Source organism: Manis pentadactyla, chromosome 14 (genome assembly GCF_030020395.1).
Source record: "Manis pentadactyla isolate mManPen7 chromosome 14, mManPen7.hap1, whole genome shotgun sequence".
NCBI lineage: Eukaryota > Metazoa > Chordata > Mammalia > Pholidota > Manidae > Manis > Manis pentadactyla.
The window spans coordinates 5,816,005-5,831,185 of NC_080032.1; the positions used below are offsets into that span (position 1 = coordinate 5,816,005).

The 15,181-nt window shown below is 47.9% G+C and overlaps 2 protein-coding genes and 1 gene segment (V, D, J or C); 1 reads left to right on the forward strand and 2 right to left on the reverse strand.

Annotated features, from left to right (window-relative positions):
* The window catches only part of LOC130680826 (immunoglobulin lambda variable 1-40-like), a 209,277-nt gene that overhangs the window by 72,920 nt on the left and 121,176 nt on the right, over positions 1–15,181 (reverse strand).
* Positions 1–15,181, reverse strand: part of LOC130680825 (immunoglobulin lambda-1 light chain-like) — a 270,410-nt gene that overhangs the window by 69,508 nt on the left and 185,721 nt on the right. The gene's annotated exons all lie outside the window — the stretch shown is intronic.
* On the forward strand, positions 2,417–6,390 carry PRAME (PRAME nuclear receptor transcriptional regulator). Its single transcript, XM_057492325.1, has 3 exons — positions 2,417–3,192; positions 3,596–4,204; positions 5,505–6,390. The coding sequence occupies exons 1-3, from the start codon at positions 2,900–2,902 to the stop codon at positions 6,079–6,081; spliced, it is 1,479 nt and encodes a 492-aa protein (XP_057348308.1). The 5' UTR covers positions 2,417–2,899; the 3' UTR covers positions 6,082–6,390.

Genomic DNA, 15,181 nt, shown 5'->3' on the forward strand with positions numbered 1-15,181 from the left:
GGGAAGAGTGTCCTTCTCATACGTCACATTTTTAGGTCTTTTGAAGACAGTGGTTCCTCCTGCCTGCTTGGACTTCTGGGCCTTTCCTGTCTCCTGGAGCCCACGTGAAGCCCGTCAGTCAGCTCTTTCTAATGCTGAGATTGACATAAGTGGGGCAGATCCCTCCAAACCCCTCACCTGAGGGTGTCAACCAGTTTTTGCCAAGCCCAGCCCTGGATCACCAGGCTCAAAATAAAACTGACAGTGAACTTTGTTTTCGATTTTCTGCTAAGGTACTGGAGCTCCGTTTCTGGCCCAGTGTCTGCGCTATTGATCTTTATTACTCATCTCAGTCTCCCACAGGTGATTGCCTGGGAGCTAAAATGCCCAGAGGGCACATTCCAATTTCACCCTGTTATACACAAAGTCGGCTGATAACGGATAGCAGAAATTTGGTGAAAGCACTTTCCAGGAATATACCAAAAAGGAGAAGATCCTTGAGAGAATCCCAGCCTCCTGCCCGTGGTATATGAGAATTGTTTGGGCATCACAATACAGAGGGTAGAGAATAAGTAGCCTCAAGAATTCTTTGGGTGGAGAGGCTGTCTCTCTGTTCTGAAATGTCAAAAGCACCAATGTGTGATTCAGCCCTGCATGGGAATCATCTCTAAATTTGCAGAACCTTTAAATGCCAAATCTAGTTTCAGATTTTGTGAGGGAAAAGATGATGTTATTTGCGCACCATGGTTAATACCGGGAGAGAGGAAAACAGTTTTATTCCTGTGCCTAATGGGGCTGTCCTATCAGAATCCGGGTATCCAGGAAGCTTCAGGGGATTGGGTCGGGAAGGGGCTTTTTGAAGGTATATTTGCATCAGTTGGCTTGGGGAGATAGCAGTTACCAACTCTTATCTTCCTTGGTAAGGGGCCTCGGGAGACCAAGTTTAGGGGCCACAACCCCTAGAAAATACCTGGGCCTGATCTGCTTGTGAAGGGTCAGGATGTGGAAGGGGACACCCCTTGGTGACAAGGATAACTGCGTTTGGCCCACATTAATTTCTCTCCCTGCCTCCGAGATCTCAGAGCCTGAAATTCCCACCCAGACTCGGTTGCCAATACCGTTCTGACTTCCGCAGCCCATATTTCTGCACTTAATTTTCTCAAGCCAGTGTGTTGAGCTGATGTAGAACTTCTGGTAGGAAATGCCCTTTACCTCCAGGGAGGGAGGAAGACTGAATTTCCTCCCTGCCCTCACCAATTACCTTGTGTTTAGAGGATCTACAAGCCTTTGAATTCCTCAAACCAAAGGTATTTTACCTCGTCTGGGTAACCTCCCTTGGTGCTGTTACCATGCCTATCCCCTCCCTTCTCGTGGCCAGTTCCTAGTTGTAATTTTGACCTGACCTCCTTCAGAGAAGCCTTGACCCTCAAAATCTGGAAGACCACAGCCCCTCAGTTGTACCTCTGTTCCTGTGAGTGGGCATGCGATTTGTGGTTTTAGGTAACAAAGTATAACTCTAAAATAAATTTCATTTTATTTATTTTTCTTTTGGGTTGACAAGACTGCATAAAGCTGCCTTCACTTGAACATTGGGGCAATTCTGATGTGGCCCGAAGTCCCCCAACAAGTACACTTCCAGGTGTTTTCTTTTTCATTTCCTTTCATAAACGGACACAGGAGTCAGTAGGTGGTATGGAGAATGTTAGTACCCAATCAGGATTAGCTGGGTGGGGATCCAGGAAGATGTCACTTCCCATTGGAAACTGAAATTTCAACCCCGTCTGAAAAGGACGGTGTGGCCAGGAAGGCCTGTAATGGCTGCCGAGGACCAGAGAAGGGAGCCCGAGGCCTGGCGTGGGACAGTCACTGCCCATCAGGTCTGAGCAGGTGGGTCCCTGTGCTCCGGGGACCCAGGAGCCACGTGGGCCCTGCTGGCACACTGCCTTCGGGCGCGGTCCCCCCCGGCTCTCTGGCCAAGACCACGTGGAGTTTCCCTTCTTTCCAATGAGCAGGCTTGGCTTTGGCCTCTAAATGCAGTTTCGCCTTAATCCCAAACATTGGGATTTCTGCTATAGCGTATGCCGCCTTAGAGACGTTTGTAATAGTTCTTACCCAAAACAGGTTTTTGTTGGAATTTTTGAAAGACACCTGTTGGAACTTTTTGATGTTTTCAATATTTGGTTTGTGACCAGTAATTACAGTTCATACCACTTTTTTGTGATTTTACTATTAAGTGCTTTTTAAAAAAAGTAAAAAGGAACTAACTAAAAGCTTAAAAAATACTACATAGAATAATACTGCTACAGACTATTTTTAAGAGTAGAGGCTTTGTTCTGAATGTGTTTCTTTTTCCCTGAACAAAGTGGTAATTCTGATACTCATTCGAAGAGATGCATAATAGTAGTACTGTTAGTTTTTAGGTAAAATAACATAATAGTGCTCATCGCGTGGGAGCCCCTTCATCTTTTCCATCTGGGCTGTCTGTTGGAGCTGAGGAGGAGGCCGTGCCCGGCGACATGACACCCCTTATTCCCCCATATTTTCAGTTCTTGAGTGACAATCTGGAACTTTCCCCAAAAAGTGTGGGGTTAGTTCTCTGGCTCCTTGGTACTCACTTGGCAGTGGGGCTGGAATTAATGGGTGGCTCTCGGATGTGGCCAGTGGCCACGCTCCCTCAGTGAGGCCTGGTGAGATGCTCCTCGTGGTGCTGGCAAAGGGAGAGGTACAGCTTTGTGTCCACCAAGCAGACCCTGGGACTGGGTGAACAGGACTGTCCAGTTATTGCCTGAGCAGGGACGTCAGCCTGGAGTCGGTTCCTCTGAAGGGTGGAGGGATCTGGGGTTGCTCACGCTTGGCCTCACAAGGCTGCCTTGCTCCCCGGCTGTTTCCCCAGGATTCTTTTCAGAGTAGATTCACCAGGATGAGCATTCTGGTCCCAGCCAGACTCCTGGAACTGGCGGTTCAGAGCCTGCTGAGGGACGAGGCCTTGGCCATCGCCGCTTTGGAAGAGCTGCCCAGGGAGCTCTTCCCTCCGCTGTTCACAGCGGCCTTCGCCGGGAGACATAACAATGTCCTGAGGGCGATGGTGCAGGCCTGGCCCTTCCCCTGCCTCCCTCTGGGGTCCCTGATGAGGGAACAGCTGCCGCACCAGGAGACCTTCAAAGCGGTACTTGATGGACTTGATGACCTGCTTGCCCAGGAGGTTGGCACCAGGTGAGGGTGATCCACAGCCTGGGGGTGGGAGGGACCTGGGGGGTCCTAGCAAGGTACACCTGGGGTCAGGATGGGGCTGGGGTGGGGGGCGGTGCAGAGGTTGCTTGTGGTGCTAGTGAGGAAGTTCAGGGAGGCCCCAGGGCCATTGGGATCAGTCTGGGAACAGGCTTCCGGACATGTAGGGCTGATTAAGATGCAGAGATGACTGAGGGAATATGTGCCCATCCCCTCCTGGTGGCACTTAAAGGTGCTAGGAGTGGGGACTGGAAGGATCCCAGTAGACAAGGAGAAGGAGCAGTTGATGTCTGGGGTGTGGAGTAAAAGTGCCAATCAGGTGTCTCGTCCTTGCCTGGGTTTGTGGTGTCAGACTCAACATCTCAGTCTGTCTCCTGTTTTCCTGCAGGAGAGGGAAACTGCAAGTGCTGGATTTGCAGAAGAATGCCAGTCAGGGTTTCTGGCTTGTGTGGTCTGGAATCAAAGCCAATATTTACTCACTTTTTGAGTCAGACATGGACCCACCCCTGATGAAGAGGCCGAGAGTGGAGGGCTCAGGGCCCGGGCCCGAGGAGCCCTTGGATCCTGTGCAGGTGTTCGTAGACCTTTGGCTCAAGGACAGCAGCCCTGATGAGGCCCTCACCTACCTCATTAAGAAAGTCCGGGGGAGCAGAGGCTTGCTAAACCTGTGCTGCAGGCAGCTGAAGATTTTTGGGATGCCAATACAGAATGTTCAGAAAATCCTGAGATCGGTGCAGCTCGACTCCATCCAGGAGTTCGAGGTGAACAGCACCTGGAGGCTGACCACCCTGGGGAAGTTTGCTCCTCAGCTGGGCAAGATGGGCGGCCTGCGCAGGCTGTTTGTCTACCACATCCACTCGTCCCCCCGCACCTCCCAGGCCATGGAGGAGCGGTGCGTCAGCCTGTTCAGCTCTCAGCTCCTCAATCTGCACCACCTCAGGGGGTTCTATGTGAACTCTGTCTCCTTCCTCAAAGACCGCCTGGCCCAAGTGCTCAGGTGAGAGACGGCACAGTTTCTCTGTGCCAGGGAGAGTGGGCCCTTCCCCCTTCCATGAACAATAATGGGCATCTGCTGTGTGCCAGCCATCGACAGTGCCTGTGTGCACCAGTCACGAGAAGTGCCACATGTCACAGCTGTCCTGTGCATGTTGTCATATAATCTCCCAGGTAGAGGTTAGAGATACAATCTGGGAGAGGTGCTGGTAAAAGGGACTTTGCCAGGGGTTGTGTAATGGGGCCTTTGGGCCACATGAGGGTGGCTTTGGGAATTCCTCCTGAAAGAGTAATGTGTAAATTAAGACGATTGGAAATAACCGAGGAGGCCACGGGCAAAGGGAAAGGTTGTGAGGTTTCACATCATAAGCTCTGCACTCAGCAGCCTTACCAGCGTGAACCTCTACTTGCAAACCTGCCTCCACTTCCTCTCTGTGGCGCCACTCCAGGCGCCGAGTTGGGTGGTAAGGCGGAAATTCCTGATTTGGGAGATGATGGGAGAGCAGGAGGGAAGGATTGTGAAAGCAGAGGTTGGTTTTTGGGTGACAGAGTGAACTGAATTGGTCCCTGCAGGCTGGCGCCCCCGACCACATGCCAGCAGGCCGTGCCCTGGCGAGCCCTTTGTGCACATCTCCTGGCGGCCTCACCAGGATCAGAGATTACGGGCGTCCGAGCAGCAGCTGGAAGGAAGTCCTAGTTGAAAGCACTTCTGGTCATGTCTCCCAGTCCTCAGATTCACCGATTCCCTTTCTTGCTTGAGACACTAGATTAGGTGCCCCTTCTGAACGCCTGTTGTTTTCTTTTTTTTTAATTTTTAAAAATTGAAATGTAGTTGATGTATACAGTATTATATTGGTTTCAGGTATACAGTATGAGACCCGATATGACTAAATGCTCACCACAGTAAGTGTAGTTAATATCTGTCATACAAAGAAATTAAAATGTTATAGGCTATTTTCCCTATGTTGTATTTTCATCCCTGTGACTGTCTTATAATGTGAAGTTTGTACCACTTTATCCCCTTGCTACCTGATTCGTGCTCATACCTCTGAGGAGTACATAGTGCCCTGCTTGACAGCTAAGTGGAGGAGATGGTGGAGGTGTCTGTGCCTTGATGCCGCCACCCAGCAAATAAGTGGTGGAGAAAGGCGTCCACTCAGATGGGATCCTGGGGGCTGCCTGTCATCTGTGATGCTTTGGGTTGTGGTGAAATGGCTCTCTCTTCCTTTAAGGGCTTCGTTATCCCCATGTCCACCCACCCATCACCTCCATCCCCCAGAACTGACTGCTCTCTCTCTTCCCAGGTGCCTCAAGACCCCTTTGGATTCCCTGTCATTTACCAACTGCTTGCTTTCGGAATCAGACCTGATGCATCTGGCCCAGGGTCTGAACGTCACTAAGCTGAAGGCCCTGAGTCTCAGTGGGGTCAACCTGACCAATGTAAGTTCGGAGCCCCTCCGGGTTCTGCTAGAGAGAGCCTCTGACACCCTCCAGGACCTGGACTTGGAAGAGTGTGGAGTCGTGGATGCCCAGTTCACCGCCATGCTGCCTGCCCTGAGCCGCTGCTCCCAGCTTGTGTCCTTCAGCCTCTGTGGCAACCGCCTCTCCATGGCCTCTCTGGAAAGCCTGTTGCACCATACCATCGGGCTGAGCAAGCTGAGCCGTATGCTGTATCCTGCCCCCCTGGAGAGCTACGAGGATGTCCACGGCACTCTCCACTTGGGCGTACTTTCCCAGCTGCATGCCAGGCTGAGGCAGTTGCTGGAGGAGTTGGGGCTGCCCAGCATCGTCTGGTTCAGTGCCAGCCCCTGTCCTCACTGTGGTGACAGGACCTTCTATGATCCAGAGCCCATTCTGTGCCCCTGTAACATGCCTGACTAGCTGCGTGCACGTATTATAGGCTTTGTTCTGGGCCCTTGGACACTGAAGCCCAGACATAAGTACATGTCTGAGGGACACAGGAGCCCATTTCCCACATCTACTCACTGTGAGCAGGAAAAGGGAATGTGTTTTACAGGGTGGGATGTTAACTTGGGAGTTGATTGGCTCTTTGAGGAGATGCATTCCGTAGAGTTAGAAATAGGAATCTGGATTTCTAAAGGGAAATTCTGGCTTTGGAGGTAGATTTGGGAGTTGTCTGGGTGTGCATGGTTGTAAAGAAATGTTCAGAAATAAAGGGGACTTCGTTGTCAGCCAGCTGGTGTTGTCTGTGATACGTTAAGCTGTTCCTCTAGTTTGAACCTAGGGATCTGCAGTTGCTGTTTAAGTGAGAAGGAATGTGCAGACACTCTAGGCTGGGTGCGGGGTGGCCCCAGGAGCTCATGACACCGTTTATCACTCACTGCATTTGGTTCTGGTCTCTGGTGCACCTGTTACCTGATCACTTCTGTGCTGTTCAGCCAGTCAGTACACACGAGGTGCGCCCCCAGGGCCTGGAACAGTGGGGGGGACAGTGGTGTTGCCACTGGAAGAGAAGTTCATCAGGCCCAGCTGCTGACTCTGCTTTTTTCCCTTGGCACTTCTTTCCGACTGATCCAGTGGGTCCAAAGCCTCTGTCCCTGGCCTTCAGCCCTCCCAGGATAGGGCTTCTCTGTGCACATGTCAGGCCCCCAGTGTCGGAGGGACATTCACCATACCACTGAGGCCTCGCCAAGCCATGCCTGTCATCCCCCTGGATCCAGCCCCTTGAATTCAACTGGTTATGGCCAGTAAAAACATCAACATTCCTTTCAGCAGAATATGAAGATCACACAGGCAGGTGACACTTGTTCAGTATTCACTCCCATGTTAGCAGTATTACCTCCCTTGGGGAGGCAGGGCGATGGCTTTCCTCCCCGAAGAACCCCGTCTTCCCTGCGGAGAAGGTGGCAAGCCAGCTCTGAGCCAGTGGGCTGCCCTCGATCCCGTTTCCCGGGGGTGAGCAAACCCATACCAGGTCCCAGGGAGCACTTAGGTGGAAGCGGTCAATGTCAGCCTTGGGATTAGCAGTTTGGCAGGGCCACCCCGTGGGACAGTCCACCCAAATGAAGATGTCATTCTGTGGGGTCAAACCATGGCCGTGGCATTTGGCTGTCCGGTGAACAAACGGGCTCCCTGCCCCCATGCCACTGCATCCTGGCCCTAGGGTGCCTCGCCTCCCTCCCTGTGTGGCCTCCCAGAGACGCCCCTGGGAAGGAGGCCACACGCCAAAGCCCACTGCCTTGCACTGGAGTCGTCCTGCTGTTCTCGCACTGCCTCTCGTTTGGTGCCAGCCCCCTGTGTGCGCACTGTTGGCCTTTGCTAGGTGTCAGAAATTCCCTATCTTCTCGCACAGCAACTGGCCCTTCTCCGTTCTCTTCCCGTAGCACTTACCTTCTTTCCTCCTGCCTGCCTCCTACACCACACCATTTAAGAAAGAACCAGAAATGGGCCCATCTGCTTGTGGGGCACACTGCTCTTTCTGGGAGAAGAGAAAATGTAGACATCTGTGTAACTGATGATTGTGCCTGAAAAGGGATCAGGCAAAGATCTTTCATTTTCCCTGACGTGTACCCTGCCTCAACATTCCCAACAGAGACCCACGTTACAGGGATTATTTCCCAAAACAGGAACCAACAGCTTGGGGACTTGAGGAAAAATGTTCAGAATGGGCAGGTTCTCTGGGAAGAAAAGCAAGAACAAAGCATCACATGGTCTCAGCGTCGGGTTCCTCAACCACATACTAGAGATGATAATTCAACAATGTGCTGAGATTCACCTACAGGGCTAAGTACAAAGCACTTGCTGGAAAGCCTTGTTCACGATGGCCCTGCAGCCCTGCACAGATGAGTGACTACCATTGACGCCTGGTGGAGGTAAGGGAAGAAAAACAAGTCGTCGCTGTAGCTGCTAAAGCAGGGTACCTTATAATCGGGACTTTGGGTTGGAGGCCCCATTTGAGAGAAAAACGTGGCAAGATTTTTTATTCAGAATTTACTATGCCATCAAAATATTCAAAGAAGCATGATATCAAGGCCATGAAATTTGTGAAAGTTGGGTTTGTTTGGAAAGAAACCTCACCAGTAAGGGTGTGACTGCACACGGGGCATGTGGACACAGTGACATGGGGGCACGCGGCCGTTCGGATGAAGCGGGCAAGGGGTTTCCAGGTCATTAGCAAGGGTGGAGGAAGATGGCACACACGGTAGGTCATTTGGTATTAATAACTCAAGCCACTTGAGCTGCAAAACAGGCTGAATTCAAGACAGCTGGAGCCTACGATGTCAGCAGGAAGAATCTGAATAAAAAAGAACCAGGCCAACCTGTCAGGGTGATGAGGGAACAGCCCAGAGGCAGAAATAAGACCGAGAGGAAGTCTGAGGCCCAGGCAGAAAAACAGGTCAAATCGTTCTGGGAGAGGGAGTTGGGGAGAGCTCAACTACAGCTGACCCCCGAACAATGGGTTTGAACTGCTTGGATCTGCACATACATGCACTGCTTTCGATAAACTTACTGGAAAAACTTTTTGGAGATCTGCGTGCAACAACTTGAAAAAACCTTTCTTGTCTCTAGCTTCCTTTATTGTAAGAATACAGTATATAATACAAATCACATACAAAGTATGTGTTAATCAGCTGTTTGTGTCATCAGGAAGGCTTCCAATCAACAGGCTATTAGTAGTTAAGTGTTGAGGGAGTCAAAAGTTATACGGGTTTTTGACGGCACAGAGACCTGCGCTCCTGCATTGTTCAACCGTCAACTGCATTTCCTAATGCCAGCAAGAACTGCTGACTTGACCCAAAATCTGGAACCCAGATCATTGCTACTACTACTAATAAGGGAGGGGCTATGCAATCAGGTTCTGAGAGAAATAGCCCAGATTCTGCAGCTAATATTAAGTGATTGTTAGAGGCACATTTTCATTATCTGGTCAATCTTCTATCTCACTGGTATTTGGTTCTGAAACTTAAAAAGGGGAAATTGCCTGAACAGAGGGAGGCTCCACAGGCTCAGCTCAATTCTAGTCTGCTCCAGATACGGCATCACATCAGGAGACAAACCTGGGTTTCTCACAGGAGGGTGGTGGTCCACGCACCGGAGAGCTGGAGAGGTTATTATCTTGGAGAGGAAGATCGAGAGCGAGACATAAATTCAGCATTGGGACCAGCAGAATTTAATAGATGAAGAGGCAGGACCTCAGAGGGTTGGGAGCGCAAAGTGATCGCCCAAAGCATTTTTACGGAATGTTGGCTTCAACAAATCTCTTTCCAATGCTGAGAAGTCAGGGCAGGAACACAGGTCCCTGAATCCATGTGGTGGGAAACTGCATACTGCAGAAATGGCAGGTTGTCAGCACTGTCGATCCCGTGAGTGCCAGACTGGGTATCATGTGAGATGTGCAAGTACCAGGTGGGTCCCAGGATCTTATCTGTCAGACCTCTGGGCGCTCTGCACTCTCATGTTCCCGGTAAGTACCTACAGAGCTTTATTCTAGTTCATGGACTGTTCCAGAGTGTGAAAATGAGTACTGGGAAACCTCACTAAAATGGAGTCAGGGAGCCAGAAGGGGGATCTCATGCCTCACCACCTCCTTCTAGCCCTTCGTAGACCTAAGGAACAGACATACCTCGCATTCCCAACAGGAAGAAGCCTAAACTTTACTACCCTAGCAGGACAAAGAGAGGTTTTTCTCCTCCCTTGTCAACAGGCCAGCCAATGAAAACCACTACACTTTGAACTCCTGGTTTCCTCCAGTGGACTTTTTAATAACAGCCCTCTCAAATCCTGCCTTTTTTCTATAAGAGAACATTCTCCTTTGTTCTCCAGACTTGACTTTGATTTTGCCTGCATGTCCCAAATTGCAATTTTCTGCTATTCCCTAATAGACTCATTTTGCTGATAAAATAACTTTTATTTATTTGTTTTTATTTATTTATCTTTTAAACAACTGAAAGTTGTAAGTTTATTTATTTTTTATTTTTATTTTGTTGTCATTAATCTACAATTACATGAAGAGCATTATGTTTACTAGGGTCCCCCCTTCACCAAGTCCCCACCACATACCCCATTACAGTCACTGTCCATCAGCGTAGTAAGATGCTGTAGAATCACTACTTGTCTTCTCTGTGTTCCACAGCCCTCCCCGTGCCCCCCCGCACATTATACATGCTAATCCTAATGCCCTCTTTCTTTTTCCCCACCCTTATCCCTCCCTTACCTTCCATTCTCCCCAGTCCCTTTCCCTTTGGTAACTGTTAGTCCATTCTTGGGTTCTGTGATTCTGCTGCTGTTTTGTTCCTTCAGTCTTTCTTTGTTCCTATACTCCACATATGAGTGAAATCATTTGGTGTTTGTCTTTCTCCGCCTGGCTTATTTATACCCTCTAGCTCCATCCATGTTGTTGCAAATGGTAGGATTTGTTTTCTTCTTATGGCTGAATAGTATTCCATTGTGTATATGTACCACATCTTCTTTATCCATTCTTCTACTGATGGACACTTAGGTTGCTTCCATTTCTTGGCTATTGTAAATAGTGGCTTTTGGATGTAGAGTTCTATAGATGTCTATTAGGTCCATCTGTTCTAGTGTGTTGTTCAGTGCCTCTGTGTCCTTACTTATTTTCTGTCTGGTGGATCTATCCTTTGGAGTGAGTGGTGTGTTGAAGTCTCCTAAAATGAATGCATTGCTTCTCTTTCCTCCTTTAGTTCTGTTAGTATTTGTTTCACATATGCTGGTGCTCCTGTATTGGGTGCATATATATTTATAATGGTTATATCCTCTTGTTGGACTGAACCCTTTATCATTATGTAATGTCCTTCTTTATCTTTTGTTATTTTCTTTGTTTTGAGGTCTATTTTGTCTGATACTGCTGCAACACCTGCTTTTTTCTCCCTGTTGTTTGCATGAAATATCTTTTTCCATCCCTTGACTTTTAGTCTGTGCATGTCTTTGGGTTTGCGGTGAGCCTCTTGTAAGCAGCAAAGAGATGCGTCTTACTGTTTTATCCATTCTATTACTCTGTGTCATTTGATTGGTGCATTCAGCCCATTTATATTTAGGGTGATTATTGAAAGATATGTACTTATTGCCATTGCAGGCTTTAAGTTTGTGGTTACCAAAGGTTCAAGGTTAGCTTTAGTATCTTACTGTCTAACTTAACTTGCTTATTGAGCTGTTTTAAATACTGTCTGGTGATTCTTTATTTCTCTCCCTTCTTATTCCTCCTCCTCCGTTGGTTGTTTTATTTTGTACTCTTTTGTGTTTCCTTTAACTGCTTTTGTGGATAGTTGATTTTATTTTTTGCCTTTAGTTAGTATTTGGTTGGTCTGCTTTCTTTGCTGTGATTTTATTTTCTCTGGTGACATCTATTTAGCCTTAGGAGTGCTCCCATCTAGAGCAGTCCCTTTAAAATACCTTGTAGAGGTGGTTTGTGGGAGGCAAATTCCCTCAACTTTTGCTTGTCTGGGAATTGTTTAATCCCTCCTTCATATTTAAATGATAATCGTGCTGGATACAGTATTCTTGGTTCAAGGCCCTTCTGTTTCATTGCATTAAGTATATCATGCCATTCTCTTCTGGCTTGTAATGTTTCTGTTGAGAAGTCTGATAATAGCCTGATAGGTTTTCCTTTGTAGGTGACCTTTTTCCTCTCTCTAGCTGCCTTTAAAACTCTGTCCTTGTCCTTGATCTTTGCCATTTTAATTATTATGTGTCTTGGTGTTGTCCTCCTTGGGTCCCTTCTGTTGGGGGTTCTGTGCACTTCCGTGGTCTGCTCGATTATTTCCTTCCCCAGTTTGGGGAAATTTTCAGCAATTATTTCTTCAGATACACTTTCTATCCCTTTTTCTCTGTCTTCTTCTTCTGGTACCCCTATCATGCAGATATTGTTCCTTTTGGATTGGTCACACAGTTCTCTTAATATTGTTTCATTCCTGGAGATCCTTTTATCTCTCTCTGCATCAGCTTATATGAGTTTCCTGTTCTCTGGTTTCTATTCCATCAATGGCCTCTTGCATCTTATCCATTCTGCTTATAAATCCTTCCAGAGATTGTTTAATTTCTGTAGTCTCCCTCCGGACGTCTGTAATCTCCCTCCGGACTTCATCCCTTAGCTCTTGCATATTTCTCTGCAGCTCCATCAGCATTGTTATGAGCTTTATTTTTAATTATTTTTCAGGGAGATTGGTTAGGTCTGTCTCCTTCTCAGGGTTTGCCTCTGTGATCTTGGTCTGTATCAAATTCTTCTGCCTTTTCATGGTGATAGAGGTATTTGTGGGAGCTGGCACATGTGTCAGCTGGGAGAACGTCCCTTCTTGCTAGTTGTGGACTTTCTCTCCTGGAATGACCCCTAGCGGCTTGTGCTGGGCAGCTACACACAGACAGGTGTCTCTGATTCTTGCCCGGCTGCTGTGGAGTTAAGCTCCACGGTTGCTGTGGGCGTGGCCAGCCTCAGGCTGCTGCTCCAATATGGCGGAGCCGCGTCGGAGGGGAGTGGGCAGGAGGCTGTTTATCGCCGTGAGGGGCCTCTGAGCTGCGCAGCCGCCCACGGGGTTAGGGCGCCCGGAGTTCCCTGGGATTCCCAGCTGCTGGGCTAAGTGTCCCAGGATGCTTCCATCCAGCTGTGGGGTCCCTGTCCCTTTAAGACTTTCAAAAAGCACTAGCTTTTCTTTGTCCCAGGTGCGCCGGCTGCGGGGACCTGCTCGCAGGTCTTCCTGTCCTGTTTCCCTAGTATCTAGCACCTCATGCACTGTGTGTCTGCGCTCCGGTGCGGGTGGCTGGGGCTGGGTGTTTAGCAGTCCTGGGCTCCCTCCCCGTCCTGCTCCGACTCCTCTCCCCCCACTGGGAGCTGGGGGGAGGGGCGCTCGGGTCCCGCTGGGCCGCGGCTTGTATCTTACCCCCTTCGCGAGGCGCTGGGTTCTCTCAGGTGCGGATGTGGGCTGGATATTGTCCTGTGTCCTCTGGTCTCTCTTTTAGGAATAGTTGTATTTGTTGTATTTTCAAAAATATATACGGTTTTGGGAGGAGATCTCTACTCACGCCGCCATCTTGGTTCTCTCGTAGCTTTTATTTTTAAGGTTAGCAATATCGTATCTCCCTTTGACAAAATGGATACATATTTTCTTCTTTTACTCTTAGGTGAAGATGGATCCATATTTACTTCATTTTACTCCATAAGCTCCACTTGCTTCCTCCTAGCTCAGTTCCACCAGTTGAGAGAGACAGAAATGCTTCTCTGCAATCCCTTTAAAGGGCCAAAATGGATCAGGACAGGAATGAAATCTGCTGTACATATAACTGTTTATTGCCTATGCAGTGTTCCAGCTCTCTGAGCAAGGAGCCTGTGCTACCCAGTAGGATTCCTCTTCTGGTTTCAGCCTCTCAGGAATGTTATCTGTAACAGTCAACATGGAATTTCCTGATCAGCACTAGGAAATTTACTGACAGACTCCTCTTGTTTTGTTAGGAGGGCCACCTTGCCTAAAACAATGGATTCTCTGCTAATACTTTTTTCAGCTCCCTTTCTACCTTTAAAAATCTTTATTTTTCTGCAATTGAATGGAGCATCTCTCTACTTGGTATAGTAGATGCTGCCAGATTCATGAACTGCTTAATAAAGCCAATTAGATCTTCCAGTTTATCTGGTTGAATTTTTATTTTTTAACAGAAGAGAGCCAGAGATTTTAGCTTCCTTCCAGAACTTTTTTTTTAAGATTGTACAAATACTTCTTAAAGTTTTTATCTATCTATTTTTAATTGAAATGTAGTTGAAATGCAGTATCATACTGGTTTCAGATGTGCAACACAGTGATTGGACAGCTATATACATTACTAAATAGTCACCACGATAAGTGTAGTTACTGTCTGTCACCATACAAAGATATTACAAATTACTGACTATATTTCCTATGCTGTACTTTCATCCCTGGGGCTAATTTATTTTATAATTATTCCAGAACATTTACTGTGGAATAAGAGATACCATTTATGGAGCATAAACTCATTTAATCCCAATAGCATTCCTCCTAACTACTTGCAACATTGTGGGTTATAATAAATATATTTTTTCATTCCTGTTTCTGACATGGATCTCCTAAAACCTTTGGCATTTCCTAGGTGGTAAGGGTGGCAGAGGTGTCTTTTGTTACGTTAATGAAGTGACTTTTGAAAGCACCTAAGGATGGGGGCTGGTTGCCAGTGAGGCCAAGCACAGACTTAGAGGGTTGGAATTAAAGCTGGCCCTTGAAAATGCCCAGGGTAGGGGCGTGACACTTTGAATCCCCAAAATCTTAACTACCAAGACCCTACTATTTACTGGAAGGGTTACCAGTAACATAAACAGTCAACTAACACGTATTTTGTATTTGTGTGCATTATATATTATATTCTTACAATTAAGTCAATTAGAGAAAAGAAAATGTTTTTTCAATTGTCACAAATCTCCAAAAAATTTTCCAATATATTTACTGAAAACAATCTGTGCAAGCAGATCCGCACAGTTCAAATCCATGTTGCTAACCAGGAAAGCCGTGATCTGCCCTGGAGCGCGAGGAAGGCTGCAGAGGCTGGCTACCTTGATTACCTGGCTCCCTTGGCTACCTACTCACCAACAGGTATGCCTCCCTGGGTCAGGTCCCCTTGGTCTGTGGGTCTGATCTCAAAATCAAAGCATTATTATGCAGCCATTGGCAGTGGCATTCCTGTTCTCACCTCTACTTCCAACTGTCCCATTGTTCAGTTCCCCTTGAACCCCCAGCAGATGATTTCACACCCTGGGTCATGCTCTCTAAAAAGAATCTGAACAAGTGAGTGGAAGCCCTTTACCCTGTCAAGTCTAAGTGGGAAAAGGAACTCCCACCACTACTGGCGTTTTCTCAAGTGGAGGGCACATGGCAGCTGAGGATTTGGAAAAAGACTCCCTAAAATTTGATCCAATTGGCCAGCAAGTAGGATTGGGCACTGGCATTTCTTAAAGTTCCCTAGGCAATTCTAATGGGTAACGTGATGAAAAATGTAGGCTTAAACC